Raw genomic sequence first — 20951 nt, 5'->3', positions numbered from 1 at the left:
GCCGCCGTGGTCTAATTTGTATTTTCGGCCCCGCCACCGGCCGACGAGCGACGGAAGTCTGTGAGACCGGTCGCCTGTTGTGCCTGCAGGCTTGTGTGGTCGATCTCCTGATGGCTATTGACTAGCAGGGCCCGGAAATCTGTTGCACAGTGCGCCATTTTCGGTGGGTTTGCGGAAGTCGGGCTGAAGGCCGTGGCCTTGACACTTGTGGTACTGGGCCGTCACTGTGACCCAGACTGAGGCTTTGGTTGATTTCGTTTGTGGGACGTGAAGAATGGCCGACTGCCGTGGTCTAAGTCGATGATTTGGCAGTGGCGTGAATCACGGCCGTCACAAACGCTCGGTCGTGATCTAGAGCCGACCGTATATCGTGACTCTGTGTCAGCCTAACACTATGAAATTGGTTTTGACACGGCTTTGGTGGCAGATTAATGGGCGCGGCTGACACCTAGAGCTGTGACGTTTAACAATCATTGGGTTATTAATAATAAATGAATTACTTTTCGCCGGATTAGGTTGGTTTTAAACTTATTTCATGACTTCTATGGGTCTTCTGTCTGATTTATCTATACCTAGTTAACTATGCCAGGATTTGTAGCTGTTAAATTCATCCTATGAACGTCAAGAGTCTGTCGTTTCTTAGAGCGGAACTAATTGTTGTGTTCTAATGAAGGATTTTTGTCTGACCACCCAAGTGTTTGGTCATATAAGGTCTGTTTTACGTTGATTATAACCAGGCTAACTAATACCTATTCACTATTGGGCTGATAGTTATCAGTCTGGCTGCTGTTATTAGGCCAGTCATCATCTTTCCCTTCAATGATTAATATATAATATGCTACTTAGCAGGTTCTTGTGTGACATATGTCTGCCATTTTATCGTATCATAGCAAGCCAGTTTCCGTCGGATGTCTATATTTTCGCTGCCCGCATTGCTACGGCATCTCCGCAAATAGACTTGTTTTCCGTCAGAGCGGGCCACTCGGGCGGCGAATTCCTCGAATTTTCCGCGTTCCGTGTCGCCCATCACGCAGGCCCGACCGTCAGAGTCTCCAACTAGTGGCTCAGCGCGAGAAGTCTATCACTGTTATCGAGGGTTTTCGCCTCACGTCTAACTAGTCCCGTTCCGTCGCTCCGGCGGTGCCAAGAGCCGCCCTGTCAGCGACCACGCGAGCCGACCTGGTGAAAAAGACGCGACCTGACGCCAAAGGTGGGAAAGAATGTGTGAAAAGGCGTTGAAACGGCGTTGCTGCTATCGGGAAGGAAGGATATTGTGTTCAATTGATTGCGATGATGGAAAAGAAGGATTGAAAGAAAAAATGGCGATGCTTAGGCGGCGATGTTTCATGGTGCAGTATGTTCCGACTGACTTTTGTGTTATTCGTGTAGAATAAAACAATCAAATAAGAACAATATATCTTTACCTAACAAGTGGTGAATTAGAAAAAGTGAATCCTTTTTTACCTGGGCCGTCAGGAGAATGTAAAGTACCTAGACATTCGTTGGAGGTCGACTTATGTTTCATCTTGCTGAATGTCATGAAGCTTGAAGTTCCTTTATGCCTAGGGGCGCCGACTTGCAATGACGTCGGTATTTGCTGCGACCTCGCTATCCAATTTGCTGGTATTGACACAAATTGAAGGTTTGTGTTTGCCATGAGAGGTTTCTTTCGCCATAACCGAGCTCGCAAAGGAACGTGTTGACTGTGTAATAGTGTGTAGTGTGTACAGACGCGAACCAATGATAATCATGCATTCGCTTGCGCTGCTTTCTTTTATCATGGAATGTTGTAGGCGTTAGATCCTAAACGACCATAGCATGCTGATTGCTGATGGGACTTTTGCATTTTCGCCGGTTTGCATATCTGCGGATTACTTACAACCATTAGAGACGTCTTGTTCCAAAAAGTGTGGTCCTTGCCAGCACATTGTTGTTGCTGTTGTTTTGTCACCGGCACTCCCAAAACACGTTTTGCATTCAGTCCCATTTCACATTTGTCCTCTGTGCGTCCCATCCAATATAAGCCTCACATCAAACGACACCATTCTCAGCGTCATTCTAAGAAACTGCACCGCCTGATGGTGATGACACTAGAAACGTGCGCAAAATGACACCACTGTTCCTCAACGGACGAGCGCGGGGGTGTATTTTCGTCACAGTGGCACCTTTGATCGCTTCGGCTCAGCTCGGGAACAACGTTTCTCGCCCCTCAAGAGAGTTCTGGCGTGGCTCCGTATGGACTTTTAGCTTTAAGCATGGATAAGTTCCAGGAGTTTGGGCCGTTTCAGGGAGAAGTTCACGCTGTGGCTGTTGGAGTTGGCTGTTTCGCCTAACTTAATGCGTACGTGAATGGAATGAACGTTGGGTTATGGATATTTGGTCGATAGATAGGCCAGCTATGAGCTGTGAAATATTTTTTGTAATAACTAACCTCCCAATTTTGTGCAAGGGATGGCGGAATGGCTCGCCTGTGCTGAACTTGGACCTTTGCGTCGTGTATTCACGTATGATGCTCTTTTTGTATCGAGCACTGTTCAGTGTCCAGTCAGTGCGGCTCATCCTAAGACTTCACGATGTATTCATCAAATTGCCAGTGACCCAGCACGCTTGGTACAATCCCATGTGGGCTCTCACTGCTGCCATGGTCCTGTCCAACTGGCCTGGTCCCCAGGGAACCGTCTTACTCGGACCTCTGCAGCCCCTCTTTGTCCATATGACCCGGCTGACCATCGGTCGTCCCTTCTGAACCCTTTCGCCCGACCCCGGCGACCTCCATTCACTGACCCGTCACCTCTCTGCCGTCAGGTTCGCGCTGGACAACGACAAGATTCTGCTGCGGGGATGTGTGCTGCGCAACACGCAGTGGTGCTACGGCGTGGTCATCTTCGCCGGCCGTGACACCAAACTCATGCAGAACTCCGGCAAAACAAAGTTCAAACGCACCAGCATCGACCGGCTTCTCAATGTCATTATTCTGGGGGTGAGTTGGCTCGTGTGGGTGCTAGTTGGAGTAGGGAAGCTCGACTCACGTGGCCCATTTTCAGTAATTTGACTACTGGTTGATCTAGCGCCGTAGACCAACGACTTAGGTACCATTCAGCCACACATTGTAATGTGTAATATCGCGGAGCACCTTGGTTTGGGCTGAAAGGTTGGCTTTTTGGAGGCGTATTAGCACGGGCGCCTGAAGGCGTAAATAGCAAGCATTGAACATGCATCTTTTACGCCCTGTTTCACCTCTAAAGAACGTGTCCCGGTGTTGAGTGACGCATGATATGTCGAGAAGGCTCATATCGTCAGTTGCTATCGGTGCGACAGTGCGTATATTGCCGAGCCTTGAGTGCTGCTCCGAATAGACCGATGTGCTTTTTCTTTGGCTCCGTCCCCCAGGTGCCTGCTTTCTGTTGAAGCGGATCAATGCCGTCGAAGGCATTGTGAATAGGGATTAAATGGGCTTAGCTATTGTGTCCACGCCCGTATGAGGACTTATTGCTTGGCTGGGACTAATAACCTTATTGGAGATTCCTATATTGAGCGTAATAATGAAATCGTATTCAGGTTATTTACAATTACTGTCCGTAAGAAACGACTTACTTGCTGTGATGGTCATCCTATCCAGGGTGGATTTATACACGCTCATACACCATAACGTATTCACCTGATGACGATGCGTTATTCGGTGCTGTTGCTATACCAGTGATAGTTACTGTTGCCCCTGTGACCCTCTGCGTCACGGGTGAAGTTCAAACCCTCCCATCCCTTTCGCTTCTAGTCCACGCCCCTGTCTGACACACGTCCCTTTGGTGTTTGTTTCAGATCGTGGGTTTCCTGCTACTGATGTGCCTGTTTTGTACTATTGCCTGCGGAATCTGGGAGACTGTAACTGGTGAGTGACTGTGGTACGACAAACTCGCTGGCTGCGGCGCTGTGCAGCAGTGCCGCGCTGTCCATTTGGTAGCGTTAGCATGGCTGCGCGGACCTGTATCAATCGTCCAGAGTCGACACCGCGTACCAGCTGCTTTTGCGGCGGAAAACGATAAACATCGGCGTTCGAGTCGATAGGTAATGGTGGCTGTGGGACCGAAGGCAAGGCTGTTTTTGAGGAATGGTGCTTCAGTGTTTTTGGTGGGTTGAGTGTGAGTGATGTTTTTGTAAGTGTGCTTTCAAAGTACATTTGAACAGCCGTCGTTTCAATATCAAATAGATTAGCCGATTTCAAAGTAATTCGTCAGTGGGCATTCATTTCTAGGCAAGGGATTTATTCAAAATGTGTTAAATGATCTTGATTGTTATCGATCTGAGGAAAATTCTGAGTTTGGTTATTTAACTTTCTTGTTTGCTCCACATTCGGTCGACAAGTGCCTTTAGTTTTTCGACAAAGGGCTTTCATCGACATAAGAGCTGCTTGAGTACCCATGCAGCTAGCACGCTTATCGTGGTCGTTAGAATGGTTAATCACTTCCCAGTATTTCTATTCAGTTCCTAGTATTTGAAACTAAAGGCTCAGTCGCAGTTTGCACCACTTGAACACTTGACTAACGTTAAATGATGGCGAGTTCGGACTGTGGCTCGGGTAATGGTACCTTTGTGATTATGGCTCACTTGAATTTCTTTATGCGCTATACTTTTAATGAGTTGTGGTGAATATATAACACATGGCACGCTGAAAGTGCTGCCCACGACAGGACATTAATTCGTTTTTTCTTATTTGTGCGTCTGTGAGCCTATTTTCGTGGCGGCGTCCGGGTCAGCATTTCTATGGATGTCTTGGGGTGTGTTCTTGAGCGTCTCTGTGTCGGTCGCCATGTCAGTATTTCCCTGTGTTGACGTGTCCGTGAGCGTTTGGTGTCATTTTCGACATTTGAGTATTTCCGCGTGTAATTTCTGCTTGTTGAGCGTTCCGTGTCGTTTGATTGGTCAGTGTTTTGATTGGTCAGGTCTGTGAGCGTTTGGTGTTGGTGTCCGTAGGTCTGTAGGTCTGTCCGGGTCTGTCTCCTCAGCTGTAATTTCGTGTATCGACCGTTTCGTTCTCGGTTGTCAGGTCAGTATTTCCGCGTGTACCTGCCATGGGACGCGCTGGCGCCCGAGGGAGCCACTGCGGGCGCCACGGTCACTGCGCTGCTCGTCTTCTTCTCGTATGCCATCGTACTCAACACCGTTGTGCCTATATCGTTGTATGTCAGGTGAGTGGAATCGATTCGTGATGGAGAACAAGTTTCTTATGCATATTTGATTGTTCATTGCTGTTCGTACTACGTACTTCGTTTGTATCGGTCTCTGTTCGTAATGGTGAATGTGATACAAAAGGCATCTCAACCGTCATCTAATCGTCAGATAAGCTTTCTTATATAATGCGTCTTCTCTCGTTTTCGGTCCTTTTCTAATGAGCCTGAAAACAGCGCTGCTCTTTACCAGCTCATTCGTCCCTGAAGCACGCTTTTAACTGCCTGAGCTCGGCTCTATTCCTCCCCATTTCTTCTCTCCAGCGTGGATATAATTGGAGGGCGTCTCTAGCGGAAATATAATCACAGTTCAGTCCCCGACTTTCCATCTCCCGTCCGCCTCGCGACATTGCTCTGACTCTCTCACTCTCTCCCTCCCCCGTCGCTCTGCCCTTCAGTGTAGAGGTGATCCGGCTGATGCAGAGCTTTCTCATTAACTGGGACCTGGCTATGTATCACGAAAAGTCAGACACGCCGGCCAAGGCGCGCACCACCACACTGAACGAGGAGCTGGGACAGGTCCAGTACATCTTCTCCGACAAGACCGGAACGCTGACGCAGGTATGACGCTGGAATGGGTGGAGTGGGACTGGAATAGGTTAGGACCGGGAATGCTCTAGGTACGGATTGGTGTCTTTTATTATAGGTTACATGATTTCGTTGAAAAATTCAGGCTATTCGTCGTGGCGAACGGGCTTGAGGGCCTGAAATTAGGCAACTTGTACGTCACTTCATATTTCACGAGGCTTAATCACAGAAGGCCAAATTAAGTTGATGAAGCCGTCGGTATCGTCGTTCCTTCAGTTTAATTTCCCCACTTAAGTCTCATCATCATTCATTAGGTGTTATGGTGCGATTCATCGCTCCAATAAAAAGTTGGCAGCTTTCGTTATAGTTTCAACTCTGTTTAACGTGTTGGCGCTTTGTTTGCAGAACATCATGGTATTCAACAAGTGTTCGATCGCGGGGAAAAACTATGGCGACTTCATCGATCCAGTCATCGGGGAGGTCATTGAACCAACCGAGGTGGGTAGCCAGACAAACCCGACTTTGACCCCATGACATTGCAGTTGACATTGACAGTTTGAGAGAGCTGGCGTTGAACATAGTCGACATTGACACTGACAAGCGCGGCGGGTATCCATGCCAAGCCGACTACATACCCTGTTTTGTCACAACTCGTACTCGACGGACTTGTTACGTCTCGCTGTCATATGGTTTTGTGGCACCCGCTGAAATGGAGAGGGACGCTGACACGGACACGGGCATGATTATTTTGTCATGTGATGTACGGTTTCTCTGAATCTGCACTCGGCTTTGGTGCCTGGACAGGATTCTGGCAGTAAATAATGTGTAATCGCGACTGACAATGGCGTAGATAATCTCCGATCTGTCAATATGAAATTTATGTAGTGGGTAGGTGCTCCCTCTTGGTACAGATTACCTTCATTGGCCTAGCTGTGGTAGTCCACTCTTAGTCACAGCCATCCAGTTCCCTTGTGCCGGCGATCTTTGTTCGGCTAACTCGCCGCGCAGTTGGAAGTTGAAAGACCGCCAATTAAGGTCTGGTTCAGATTGATGCTGAAATATGCAGCAGCCTGGGAGTCACGTTAATTAGTGAAATGAGACCGAGAGCTGCTCTGTGGCTTCGCTTTGCGAGAGTTTACAGTCAGCTGGGCGCCTAAGGCGGCCAAAGTTTCGACGCACGCGGATATGAGATGCAGTTTGTGTGATTGGGCCTGCTTTGATGTCTTGCGGCATTTTAAGAACTGTTAAGACGCAGTCTAGCCGTATTTCAATACCACCAGTATAACGCCTTTTGGGGCGACTAACGGAGCGAGCGAGAGGGTGCGCCTTGCACGTGCGAAATTGCGAGGGGGTACCTTCAACTGACTTAAGCACGGCACCCTACTAACCGGTCTCTAGCGATGTGCCAAATTTGAGCGCAATCGGCCCAGCCGTTCTCGAGATCTGGAAGCGACACCCTGCACGTGCGCACGTGCAAAATGGGTCCCGACTGACTTTTGCACGGCACCCTACTAACCGGTCCCCAACTGTGTACCAAATTTGAGCGCAATCGGTCGAGCCGTTCTCGAGATCTGGAAACGACCCCTGCACGTGCGCACGTGCAGCAGCACCCCAACTCTGGCACATGGATATGCATTGCCTAGTGGGTGCCTACCTACATGCCAACTTTCAGCGCAATCGGCCCAGTAGTTACCGAGATATTGCAACAATTACAAAACTGACACCTCTTCGTTTTGCACGTGGCACGTACATAAGGGGTCACCCACATGCATCGGGAATAGTACAATACTTGGTAGAAGGAATGAAGCTACCCTACAAAAATTACCGCATGTAAATCGGTCAAGTGGTTGCTGAGATATAAGCCTCGCAAAAGCGTCCGCACGGCCGGCCGGCCGGCCGCTCATACTCAGAAATTTCCGTTAATCTAAGGAAAGACTCTGCTCGCTTCGCTCGCTCCGTAAAAACCTATTGATTTTATCAAGTTTTGAGTGGCAATGGCTGGAGGGCGGATTATTTTATACCATAACGTTTCAGTGTTTCAACAATGTCCTCGAGGATAGACTAAGTCGTGGAACGCTTGGAATTCTCGTATCATGTTGGATAATCGTGTTGCTCGGAATAGGATTGACGACCTCGTTAGCGTTTCGCCGATGCTCGTCTGCTGCGGAGCCTGTGTTGTTTGACCAATCACGGCTTAGCTCTATGATCCTATAATATACCGACTGATACCCCGTCCCTTCTCTTCGCTGCTGAGTCCCCGACTGCGTGGCGTCGCTTGTTGCCTAGCAACGCGTCGCCACGGCTACGCTTGTTTGTGCCGCGTGAATGTCCATAACCTACCGACGAGGTCTGAACGACGTGTCGCCGTCGACTCCGTCTTTGGCGCCGCGCTAGCTGACAATGCAGCAATATACCACGCTGCCCGGGACGGACGGACTATTGCGCCCGATCGACAGAATACGACATTCATGATGGCAGTCGCTCTCACAAAACGCTGTGCGACTGTTCTAGGTTCTAGCCCCGGCCTTGTCTCCAGGGCCACTAAGTTGCCTCGTGTCCGGGTTCGTTGGAACGTGTCTGGTGTCTAGGGCTTTGTCCGTCTGACTCAGTGGTATTTGTCGTGGCTGAGCAGGGAAGCTGTGTGAGAGCACGGAGTCACGTTTGCCCGTCAATTCACATTGGAAGGTAAAGCTATGCAGTATGTCAATCCTGACATGGGCCCACATATTCACAATATGTGACAGTTCGACCACGGTCCAAACGTGACCTGTCACAGTGACAGATTGACGCATTCATTGACTGACAGTCCTGTCACATTTACAGGCCAGCCCAGCTTGCATTGTCAGGTTGACCTTTTACACTGACATACTGCCCTGTCACGCCGGCGGGCTGACCTGACCGACACTGACAGACGAACCCGTCACAGTGTGTGACACTACTTTGTCTACTGGACACGGGGACGCCCGGAGAGCGTGACAAATGACCATTAAATGGCGACCGGAGCCGCCGCGCCGGCGGGCCATCGCTGCCGTCGGTCGCTCGTCAGCGCTAAATGGGAAATGGATGTCTGACAGGGCGGACCGTAATGAATGGCGCTGCACCCGCTGCGAGCGTGCCTCCCAGGGGCGAGTGCGTGATACGCCTACGGTCTCGGTATGCCCCATGGATGGTGGGTCCTCGGTCAAGCGCCTCTTGACTCTTGAGTGCGTCAGAGACGAGACTCTAAAGATTAGACCAGCAGTACTCGTTGCGATGGACGTTTTGTGTTGGTCATTCGTGTTGTTCACCAACCGATAATGTCTCCACCTTGAGAGTTCAGCATTGACGGACCCTTTGGAGCATGTACTTTTCTGCTTTTTTCATTGGTGGGAGTTTTCAGCCTTTTCAGACCACCTCGGGGCCGTGAGCCGTGAGAGGGCTGGGGGCCGTGAGAGGATAAGACGAGATATTGGGCTGGCACGAGACATCGCGGTGACTCGGTGCGCCGCAACTGAGCCCGCCCCGTGGGACAGACGTGTCCCGGTGGGACAGGTTACCCAACTGCGCAGCTGATCACCCGGGAGGGCTGTGCTAACGCGGGTGCTATCCCCACCGGCTAGGGGGGGGGGGGCGGGTGACCCCTAGTCCGGGACAGGGGTGAAGGATAAAAGATGCGGAGAGGCTAATCCTGTGGATGAAAATTGGAAAATGACATATCCTGAAAGCATGCTTTCCGAACAAACACTTCTTATGCGATAGCGAGCAGAATAAAAAGATGTGCAATGGTACAGGTAGCAGTGAAGAGCAATGGGCAACATCGTAGTCACTCTCCTCGATGAATTCTGTGTCATAACCCTGGTCCACCTGCTCTCTCGTCACGTCACGTTTCAGGACCCACGAGTCACGTGCGTCACCTCTGCGACCACGCCCTCGTGATGACAGGCCCAGCTCAAGCTATAATTTCCGATTAGGTGATGGACCATACTACCTCACCATGATTTATGGGGCCTCTTTATGCAACGATATGCTTCAGTTTATGGATTAATGGTGACATTTTGGGGCCCCGTCACGGCTTCCACTATGAGTTTGGGAAATTTACCTCCCATATTGCGATATGGTCACCACGCCCCGGTCGAAGTAGATAAAACCGCCTCATACCACTTTCCTTTCCCTCTCAGTGTTGTCTGTGGTCGCCACAGTTTAATATGGTATGAAACTGATGCCACGGTTACCAAGACTCGAAATGGTGTGTCAGTCACTAGGGTGACGCCATAACCTGGCTAATTGAAATGCGTTAGACGGTCTAAGTGCGCATTTGCGGCGCCGGACGGCCCATTCCATTGTTAGACGATCGACCCGTTCCGATTCAGTGACGCCAGCGGGCACTGATTTGGTAGCCGGACGATGTTGCTAGATGGATGAGAGATGGCTGAGCAGTGAGCACTCAGTCGATGGTGGATGATGATGATGATGATGATGATGATGATGTGGTCGGGCCCATAATGTGGCGGGATGTGATGAGCCTGGTGGTGTGATGGTCATTGTCGTGCACTGACGTTTTGAGTCAATATTAAACTTTCCCAGTGTCAGTCATATCACGTAGCTGCGGTGATTTTCAAGGAGCTGTGAGATACCCGGTGTGTTTTTGCGCTTGGAAATGGGCATTGGCATCAAGCCATTCATCCACGTCAAGGTCAGTTAGCCCTTGTTCCTCCACACCGATTGACATTCTCCCTTTCTGTGTCTCCGTCAGGACACCCAAGCGGTGGATTTTTCCGCCAACGACATGTACGAGCCGTCATTCCGCTTCTTCGACCAGACGCTGCTGGATGCCGTCAACAGCGGCGACGAGGACAGCCACATGTTCTTCCGGCTGCTGTCGCTCTGTCACACCGTGATGCCGGAGGAAAAGGATGGTAAGGAGGGTAGAAGGAGCGAAAGGGGATAACGGAAAGAAGACAGGAGGATAACGAAGGGATGGTGGGAGCCTAGTCTAAGCTCCCACCAGCCTTTTGTTGGGATGGTGGCAGCTTATGAGAATGGGATGTAGGGTAGTAATGGGGATAGACAGGGATGGGGATGTGGTAAGGATAGTGAAGGATCAGTAGTTAAGTTACGATACGACTGATAAGGACAGTGAGGAGTGGTGAGTAGACCATCCGTGGCCATAACGTGACCATCGTCTCCCCCTCTCCTCTTCTCCCCGCAGGTAAACTGAAGTACCAGGCGCAGTCTCCGGACGAGGACGCGCTGGTGTCTGCCGCGCGCAACTTCGGCTTTGTGTTCCTCTCCCGCACACCGTCCTCGATCACGATCCGCACGCCGCGCGGAGAGGAGGAGCACGAGGTGCTTTGCATCCTCGACTTCAACAACGTCAGGAAGCGGATGTCGGTGATCCTGCGGCACGGCGGTAAAATAAGGCTGTACTGCAAGGGAGCTGACAACATCGTCTTCGAGAGACTGGGCAATGTGGAGCCGGAGACGAAGGCGCGCACGGAGGAGCATCTTCAGGTGAGAAGAGAGAGGATGTTGCAGTGGCGTGTAAATGCTCGCTGTGGGTGAAAAGATATCTTGTTTACGATGACGTTTTGTACCTCCCAGTAGGATGATCGAGCTTTGGCAGGTAGGTCTCATGACGTGGTGGTTAGAAGTGCCCATTGGGGTTGGGCAGTCGGTAGGCTTTGGCTGTTGTGAGCAACTGCCGATACAACTGACTGATGATTATGCGGTTTCCTAAGGAATTGACGGAAATTGCAGGTATCGTGTCTCGTTTAGCTTCATTTGGGAAGACTAATGGCGGCGAATGCCTGTGAATGTGATTGCTCGCTCTCCTAACCGCCCTGAAATGTCTCTGCTTGACAGAAATTCGCCGGCGAGGGCCTCCGAACGCTCGTGCTGGCGTACAAGGAGCTGGACGACGCGTACTTTGAGGAGTGGAAGAAGCGACACCACGAGGCTTCCGTCTCACTGGTGGAGCGCGATGAAAAGCTGGACGCCTTGTTCGAGGAGATCGAAAAGGATCTAGTGCTGATAGGTGGGTTGGTGTGGCTGCAAGGCAGCGGTGGACGGGGGATGGCAAGGGCACCGTGGACGAAGAAGGGCTTAGCTAGTATCGTGTGTGAGAGGGACTTTGTATTTTGTGTTCGATTATATTATCTTCGTATTTTGAGAGGAGTAAGGTTTGATGTCTGATTGTGCTTGTGTTTGATAGAAGAATAATTGTTCTGCGGTTGACTTGCGTGCTCTAATTCTCAGGTGCCACGGCTATAGAGGACAAACTGCAGGACGGTGTGCCGCAGACGATCGCCAACCTGATTCTGGCCGGCATCCGACTGTGGGTGCTCACGGGAGACAAACAGGGTGAGAAACCGGAGTGAGAGCCATGTAAATTAAAATGACGAATAAATGAAGTTGGTTATGTGTTGTTATTTCGGGACTCTTACTCGACGCTGCAGCCAAGACGCATACGTTTGTTGTTGCTGTTGCTCAACTTATAAGGAAATATTATTTTTTGCTGATCTCTTTTATTTGCTTGTTTGCTTGCTTGCTTTTGTTTGTTGCATTTGTTGTTCCCTCTGTTTTGTTGTTTTGCTTTTTTGGTGCAGAGGCAAGAACGTCCTCGTTTTCATGCTGACGCATTTCTGTATAAGCCCAACTGTTGTAAATCCGCCTTTAGAATCGACTCACCGACACAACAGGCTCCGGCTAGTTCCGGCCTCTTTGTAGCCAATCTAATCATCCAGACGTGCAATTGATCCGATCGACCCACCGCTCAATCTATCAGCCCGGCTTCCCTGTTCTGCTGGGGAACGCTCCACTGAGCCTCCCCCCCCCCTCCTCCCCCCCCAGAGACGGCCATCAACATCGGCTACTCGTGCCAGCTGCTGACGGACGACCTGCAGGACGTGTTCGTCGTCGAGGGCCACACCATGCAGGATGTTGAGGCCGAGCTGAACAGGTGTATGGACGATTTGAGTAGACCGTCGGCCGACGCCAAGGCGCACCAGCACAAACAGTCACTCTCAGTGGTGACGTTCAGGTGGGTACGACGCAGAGGAGAGAGCGGAGAGAGGGAGGGAGAGAGAGAGAGAGAGAGAGAGAGAGAGAGAGAGAGAGAGAGAGAGACAGAAAGAGAGAGAGATAGAGAGATAGAGAGAGAGAGTGAGTGAGTGAGTGAGTGAGTGAGTGAGTGAGTGAGTGAGTGAGTGAGTGAGTGAGTGAGTGAGTGAGAGAGAGAGAGAGAGAGAGAGAGAGAGAGAGAGAGAGAGAGAGAGAGGCGGGGGTTGTGTGAATGTGGTAGTTTTTGGGTGGGTGTAGAGGCTGTGTTGTGTAAATGTGGTAGGTAGAGGCTGGAATTAGGTGTTCGGTGACCTAGGAGGTAAACGTCTTGCATGAAGTGACCACCGACGGAACGTTTTGCCTCCGAGGCATAGTGGCCACTAGGGACTTACAATATGAATACGCCTTTGGTATGAAGTTGAACAAATTAACATTGCCTCGATATGACATCTCGTTGATTAGGAAAATTGGGGGGAAGTTATAAAAAGCGGCTAAACGTTTGTAAGAGGTCTCCCGATATGGTTGAACACCGTCCGGTAAAAGCTGGAAATTTATCTGGAGTTTCTTCAAATTGAAAAATAGACTCAGCTAGGCATTAGGCAAACCACCGACACGAATTCATAAATGTGCGCTAAGTCATTGAATGAATGTGCATTGTGCATGACTTTATGCCTGTATGTTCATGGGATATCTGGATTGACTCGCTCCATTGTGGATATATTTCATAGCTACGTGCATTTGACGATTTTGGAAAGGCGTCGTATTTTTTAAGGAGACGTTCTGCCGCTATGATTTAGAGTCTGTTATGATGGGACTCCCCTCCCCTCACCTCAAATAGCACGTGGGCATTTCAAAATTCAACCCTTGTTTCATGTGTTGCATGTTATCCGTTGAATGTCTGGGTGTTTTTTTTTTACAACATCGCTGTTTCTGTTAGTGCTGTTACACTGTGGCTAACTTCACCTGTAAAAGTGTTTGCGGAAAGTATTCGTGAGCCTACTTTGCTTGGCTGTTGGAACTCGAAGGGAACTGGTGGCAGCTGTTCTTATCTTGTTTGTTAACGAGCTGTCCTTTGTATTTCTGCCATGTTTGTTGCTGGTGAAATAATATCCATTTTACGTCATTGGATTTTCAATCATTATTCAGTTTGTTTTAATTTCATATCTGTTTGTTTCCCTGTTTCCATCCCTCTAATAGGTACTCAAAATTTCCGTTTTAACTCACCTTAAAGGTTTCAAAGCTTCGTGCTGTACTCCGTTTGATTCTCAGCAGATGGCTACTTTCGTAATTGAACTACAAAGCTCCGTTGACCCCTCGTATTTCTCTTCATGTGTTTCTCCGGGGGACCCGAGGTATCAGCAGGGCACCGTGATCTGTGTCGTGGTTCCAGTAGTTATTCGAGTCGCTGTGCACGTCGCTCGCTGTGTGTTCCAAAGCCGTGTGCTGCCACCACCGCCAACCTGAACCCACCGACTTTGACTAGCTGTAGAGGCTGAGGGGGAGGGGAGCACGGGTTCACAGCCGGGACAGAGGGACGGAGGGGGTGTCTCCGCCCCTCTGCCCCGGCCGGTCCCCACACGGCCGTCCCACTGAGGTCTCTGTCTGTCCGTTTCCATGGCGTATTGGGCCAGCCGCCCCTACGTGTACGTGTCACCCCACAGAGGCGGCGCCGCCCCCACGTGAGTAGTTGCGCCACCCGCCGCACCGTGCCGCTAGTGTCGCGCCTGCCAGCTGCATACGGGCTGGGTGGATGGTTCGGTTTCTGGTTACTGGTCATTGGTGATTGGTCAATGGTCATGCCTCCTAAACGCAACCGCCAGTGCCTTGCTTTGAGCGGTGTCAGGGAACTTAAGGGTCTAGGGCTGCTTTGGGCAAAATCAATTTACAAACTTCAATTGCTATTAGGATAGCCAAAAAAGTGACACCTCGCGATTAGGAGAAATACCAAAATAAAGGCAGATGTAGCTTGAAAGCTTAAAATTATTAAATTCAGCTTCAATGTTCGTTCTCTTTGCATTCACTTGAAACTGTTTGTCTATGACAAGTAAATGGCGAAGTACTTGTATGAACAGCATTATGACATATATAGGGGAGAGCGGGGCCAGTTGAAACACGGGGTCAGATGAAACATGGCATTATTTTCAACAGTATGCAACATATGGCGTTGCCGATACCACTGCGCATCCGCGCTCGACCACTTCCTTTGTCAACGGCGTTTGGGCGGCAAACGGACGGTAATTTTGATTTGACACTTGTTTTTGTGTTTTTGAGGGGCGTTTGGGAGAAATCGTTCTGATGAATATTTTGTGATATCTCATATACCTTTGTTTGCTGAAAGAAGAACTCCTGGCTCCGGAAGAACACCTTATTTGGCCCTTCATTCAGCATGATGCCGTCCCTCCAGCTCGTTTGACATGTGCTTTACGGCGCGTGCGAGATGACGGGAGCGGATGGGGTCAATTGAAACGCTTCTCTGAGGGTCAGTTGAAACAGGGCCAGAGGCCGTTTCAATGGACCCCGGTGACCTTTGCAATGGTTATTGTTCAGGGGCTGTAAACATTAAAGGAAATAGTCCACCTTTGAAATGAGCTTTTAAACTGAAATAGTAGTTAATTAGAGCTCAATTTTTTACCACTTTTTCTCCAGCCTTTTGCTTGAAAGCACACTATAGCCTGAGATGTTTCTCATTTTTCTCATCCGCCCATTTTACCATAGTCTATGTACTTTATGTCACCTATTATGAGGAACTTTGCACTTTTAGCTTTCCAACGACCTATTGAATGTAGCATTTGGAAAAGTAAACCGGACAAAATATCTCCTTAAGAAAGTGGCCTTAAAGAGGAAAACATCCCATTGTTAAGGATAGGTGCAATTGACCCCATTGGCTGGTTCAATTGACCCTCGCATCGGGGTCATTTGAAACGGGCGTAGAGCTGTTTTATAAGCATGCGTTTGGCAGCAAAATATGTTTGAAACATAATTTTACATATCTTAAAATAAAGCCAAAAGAGCATATTTTTTCATGGCATTGTGCATTTTTCGATATGACAACTAGATCTCGCTGTGCATGTCAATATATAAAAAGTGGTTCAACTGGCCCCGCTCTCCCCTATGTTTTTAAATATAACCTTATGTTCAATGATTGCGAAATGCAAAAGGTCCCAAAATTAATTACAAAATGAATATATTTCGGACACTGTCCTTCTTCAGTTCAGAATTGCAAATACGGAATACGGAAAATACGGAAAATACGGAAAATACAGAATTCAGAATTGCAGAATGCAAAATAAGAATTTGCAATTCTGAACTGAAGAAGGACAGTGTCCGAAATATATTCATTTTGTAATTAATTTTGGAACCTTTTGCATTTCGCAATCATTGAACATAAGGTTATATTTAAAAACATATGTTTGTCTATGACATCGAATACCTTGTCGATAAGTGGAGGCGAAACACCCCAGTTTCGATGCAGGTAAAGCGATATGCACCTGAGTAGAAGGATTATTGTCCGATTATAAATCGATGGCATCCATAATCTTAGGCACGGCCCCAGTCATGTGTAGCCCTACGTCAAAGTTGATCAATATTTGCGGTAGTTACGTAAATAATGTACTCGCAACCTGTCATTCGCAATGCTGTGCTGATTCAATTTAACTCAGCTGTGAGGACGTCCTATGGAGGTGACACAATAGTTAGAACCCAAATGAGAAGAACATTTTGCCCTGTGCACGTCCCGTGTCCTCTAGTAAACTTCGGAGACAATTAAATGACAGCAATAATAGCATTAGCAGCCCCTCGCGACCCCAAGTTATTCCCGCTGAGAGCACCTGCCGTTTTTACTGCACTGCCCAGCATGACCACGTGACACATTGACGTCAGCAGCGTGTTTGACGTCACTCGCACATATTGTGATTCAGTATCCGGAGTATGCTGTTTGTTCGGCGGCACCGCTTCTGCAGTCTGCAAAGCCACATCGCTGTGCTGTTTGTACGTGGTGACACCCGCTTTGGATATGCTTTGTATGGCGTGAATACCCAAGTGGAACTGTTTTATGACGTCACATCACCAGCCTCAGCGTGTATGATCCTTTTATCCTGAGTGAGAATGGAGACGGCCGGTGGGTCGACTGGAACCCGGCTCCCCAGGAACTGTACATGCGTAACCTGGTCTGCGATGATTGTTTTGTCTTGGCTAGCGGTTTGCAGCGGGTGGTCTGATAGAAGTGAATGAACGACTGTGCGCGTGCGTCTGCGGGACTGTGCGTTCGCGTGCGTCGAGCTGCCTCTGGCAGTGCCAGCTTTCTGCTTGTCCTTGCAATGTTTTCTTCGCAATTCTGTTTCGAAAATTGTATATTGCTTATTTGTGCTTATGATCGTATCATTTTCAATAAGTGAAACCACTTAGTAATTGTCTAGCTCTTGATTGTTTTTGGTGCAAAAGCAAGCTGGCATGTTTGATCAGCTGTCGTGGAGAGGATCATTTTCAAGTAAAGTTTTGTCGCAAGAAGTGTTTAAAGTGATGCGTAACATTTTCGTACCGCATATCTCATTGCATCCTTCTCGTCTGTCCTTCACCTTTTGACCCGTCATCTCCTCATTTTACCTCGCCGGCCTGTCATTTGACCTCGCTAACCTCTTATTTGACCTCGCCAACCTCCAATCTGATCTCGTAGACCTATATGACCCTGAAGATCTTTCATTTGACCTCGGCGACCTCCCATATGACCATGCTAAACCCCGCCAACCTCTAATTCACCCTCGTTAATGTCTCATGTGGCCCAGCTCCCGTCACCCCCCCCCCCCCACCCACCCACCCACCCCGCTGTCTGACGTCGTCTCACGCAGCTCGGTACGCTCGGCCGCCAGTGACGAGGGCTACGGACACGACACACCCGAGGAGGACCCGACGTCCAACGCCAGCGGCTCCGGGGGCTTCGCGCTCGTCATCAACGGCCACTCGCTCATCTGGGCGCTGACCAGCAAGCTGGAGCGTCTGTTCCTGGACGTGGCGTGCCAGTGCCAGGCGGTGATCTGCTGCCGCGTCACGCCGCTGCAGAAGGCCCTGGTGGTCGACCTGGTGAAGAAACACAAGAAGGCGGTGACGCTCAGCATTGGCGATGGCGCCAACGATGTGTCCATGATCAAAAGTGAGCTTTTAGAGGAGAAGGAAGGGATATTTAGAGAGGCGGGTGACAGGAAGGATGAGTGGGCAATCATTTTAACAATTCAATCTAATGGAATTAAATTTACAGCAGTGGTTGTTGTGTGTGGATCAATGACTGGCTATTGCCGGTACGTTTGTTTCCTCCAATCATGTTCTTTTGATGCTGTATCACTGTTTCGGCATAAATTCTCGCTGCCTCGCATGACGCTATGAATTGCATTGCTACCACATACACGCTCTTCGACGCTACGTGACAAATCTCGTTGATCTGCCACCGTTTCCCATTGGAGCTCTGTCTCTCCTATCCGCATACACCTAAAAACTAGCCCCTGCCCTCTGCCACCGACAGCGGCGCACATCGGTGTCGGCATCTCTGGCCAGGAGGGTCTGCAGGCCGTGCTGTCGTCCGACTACAGTATCGCCCAGTTCCGCTACCTGGAGAGGCTGCTGCTGGTGCACGGCCGCTGGTCCTACTACCGCATGTGCAAGTTCCTGCGCTACTTCTTCTACAAGAACTTCGCCTTCACGCTGTGCCACTTTTGGTACTCGTTCTTCTGCGGGTTTAGCGCCCAGGTGAGACCGGCGACGGCCGTGAAGAAAGGGACAGCGAGTCTTGAGAGTCAGAAGTTTGATAACGATCGTCATGCGTAAATGGTGTGGTCAAGCTCAAGATAGCGTAAATGAGTTTTTATTTTTAAAGTGTTTTTCCAGGAGCTTTGTTTTATGTAACCATTAGTCTAATTATATGTATGTGGTGGTGTTAAGTCCTTGCCGAACAGAGCTGCCTGCTATGTCTGTTCTTACCCTGTCGCTTTTGAAATACCCTACCATGAATTCATGTTATATCTGTCATTTGTAAACCGGTCCGATACCTCTGACATTTCCAGTATGAAATTGTGTCCAGCCGCCCTGTCGATCCATGCCAATCTGCTTTATCTAATCGATAGCTATGAAAACGAGTGAAAGTTGATCAGCCCCATCCTTCGGCTGGTGTTACCCTGGAAGGCAACGTTGCCCGTTGCCTTGTTCAGCCGCAGGTTGCCCCAGTTACGGAAGCTGGCCCACTATGTGTGTTTTTTCTTTAGATATGTGCGTTCCTGTTGGAATTTCCAAGTACCATTGCTCATTCCCAATACCCCATTCCATAAAACTGAGGTTTATTTATGTTCATAATGTGTAATGAGTGTACGTTGAACGTTCAGATAAGGCTGCTTCGTTCTATCTTGTTCTGTTCATTCTATTTAGTTGTCTGTAAAAAGTGGTTACCGTTTTATGTATAAAGTCATTGTATCATGTCATTGATTGCAATTCTTCAGATGTTCTGGTCATTTGCCCTTGCTTCTGCGTCTCTTTATGTTGACTTCTCTCTTCTGTTTCTTGTCTTGCCTGTTTGTTATTTTCCCGGACACTATATATGGTGGGTGTCCTGCTTCTGGCTCGGCCGGTCAGTTTTTTTCGGCTGTTTTTCCTGGCTTGAGTCACGAGTGGGCTTCATAGCTCTGGGCAGAGCACTGCAGCTCTTTGCTAATCCTAAGCCTTCAGCGTGAATAAGACGCACTACGCGAAAATTAATACCACAAGCCTTGTACCTGTGAGAGCTCCCTTGCTCTCATCGTTCGGTGGCGGGACGCTGTCTGGCACAGCCCTAGGTAGGTACGGTTGCTGCCTTCTTCCAGCGCCTAGCCCTGTCTGGCCTACGCGGCATCCTGTCGGCGGAGACCGGCTCGTCCGACAGCACAGCTGACGCGCTGGGGCGCCCGCGGCGCTGTTTCAGACCGTCTACGACGTCTTCTTTATTTCCACCTACAATCTGTTTTATACGTCGATGCCCGTGCTGGCACTGGGCGTATTCGACCAGGACGTGAACGCGGCCAACAGTCGCTCCTACCCCAAACTGTACACGCCCGGCGTGCGTTCGCTGGGCTTCAACAAACGCATATTCGTGGGCAGTATGCTGCACGGCGCCGTCACGTCCCTCGTGCTGTTTATGATACCTCACGGTGAGTCGCCGGCGGACACGGAGCGACAGAGAAGGAGGCGCACAGACACTCGGCACAGAACGACACGGTTTGACGCACCGTCTGCCCCCAGCACTGGTCGACGTGGCAGGGACGGCATGCTCTTTGGACGTCTCCAGCTCGTCTGTCTGTTTTCTCTCCTTCACTGTCTATCCTTGTTCCTCGTACACGCTCGCTCTTCTCTGTTTCTCGATGTCGTGTTGTCGTTTTGTGGATGCGTGACTGTGTTCGATTTCACGAGCCTTTTTTCAGCTCGTGAGTGTGAAGTGCGTTTTGTGCGCGCGTTCGCGTGGATGTTGTGTCGTGACGTGTCACCGCACCTGCCGTATGCCGTTCTTTCACAAGGGCGCACCGCCTGGCCTTTTTCAGACCGTGTTCGATCCTATGTTCATTGCCGTCTACAACCTTTTCTACACGTCCATGCCGGTACTCGCACTAGCCGTCTTTGACCAAGACGTCAAGGAGCGCCAGAGCCTGACGTACCCGAAGCTGTACACCCCCGGGCTGCGTGACCTGTTCTTCAACAAGTTAGAGTTCTTCAAGTCGGCCACGTACGGCTTCGTCACGTCGCTGGTGCTCTTCATCGTGCCGTATGGTGAGCGGCTGGACGTGCTGTCGGAGTGGTTGGAAATCGGGCAGCGGTGTTGTGGTACGCTTGTAGGAGGGACTTTGGATGGGCGGGGATGAAGCGATAAGCGGAACAGCAGGAATTTAATGAAAACGTGCGATGTGGGTGTATCGTTGGCCGATTACATACAAAAGTTAAGGGCTCTTGAAAGAACACAAAACGCCTTTGGGGTGAGTAGAGGGACTGAAGGAGCTGAGAGGATGCAGACAGGCGTGCTGGGCATAACGAAAAGCTGAACACCCGAGTACAGCTGGCTCTGATTAGGCTAAAGTGTCGAGCATTCGTGGAACAAATAGGAAGCTCTCGATTTTTAGTGCTTCAGAATATGAATAAGGTAAAATGACGCTCAAAGAT

At 49.6% G+C, this 20951-nt stretch overlaps 1 protein-coding gene across 18 annotated transcripts in view; it reads left to right on the top strand.

Annotated features, from left to right (window-relative positions):
- The window catches only part of LOC122392267 (phospholipid-transporting ATPase ID-like), a 76816-nt gene that overhangs the window by 53089 nt on the left and 2776 nt on the right, over nucleotides 1-20951 (top strand). For 3 of the 18 annotated variants that reach the window (XM_043386947.1, XM_043386936.1, XM_043386944.1), the window contains 14 exons: nucleotides 2806-2980; nucleotides 3817-3886; nucleotides 5042-5183; nucleotides 5621-5783; nucleotides 6156-6248; nucleotides 10483-10645; nucleotides 10939-11240; nucleotides 11592-11763; nucleotides 11985-12089; nucleotides 12579-12768; nucleotides 14420-14467; nucleotides 17633-17934; nucleotides 18301-18524; nucleotides 20339-20564. In XM_043386947.1, the coding sequence (XP_043242882.1) occupies nucleotides 2806-2980; nucleotides 3817-3886; nucleotides 5042-5183; nucleotides 5621-5783; nucleotides 6156-6248; nucleotides 10483-10645; nucleotides 10939-11240; nucleotides 11592-11763; nucleotides 11985-12089; nucleotides 12579-12768; nucleotides 14420-14467; nucleotides 17633-17934; nucleotides 18301-18524; nucleotides 20339-20564 (2375 nt within the window). Of the gene's footprint in view, nucleotides 1-2805; nucleotides 2981-3816; nucleotides 3887-5041; nucleotides 5184-5620; nucleotides 5784-6155; nucleotides 6249-10482; nucleotides 10646-10938; nucleotides 11241-11591; nucleotides 11764-11984; nucleotides 12090-12578; nucleotides 12769-14419; nucleotides 14468-17632; nucleotides 17935-18300; nucleotides 18525-19725; nucleotides 19952-20338; nucleotides 20565-20951 lie in introns of all 18 variants that reach the window. The other 15 variants (XM_043386954.1, XM_043386942.1, XM_043386950.1 and 12 more) reach the window with 8 other exon arrangements.

This window comes from Amphibalanus amphitrite, unplaced genomic scaffold (assembly GCF_019059575.1).
Source record: "Amphibalanus amphitrite isolate SeventyFive unplaced genomic scaffold, NRLGWU_Aamphi_draft 000478F_arrow, whole genome shotgun sequence".
NCBI classification, from domain to species: domain Eukaryota; kingdom Metazoa; phylum Arthropoda; class Thecostraca; order Balanomorpha; family Balanidae; genus Amphibalanus; species Amphibalanus amphitrite.
Note: the sequence above shows the minus strand (reverse complement) of the source record. Positions and strands in the feature narration are given on the sequence as shown.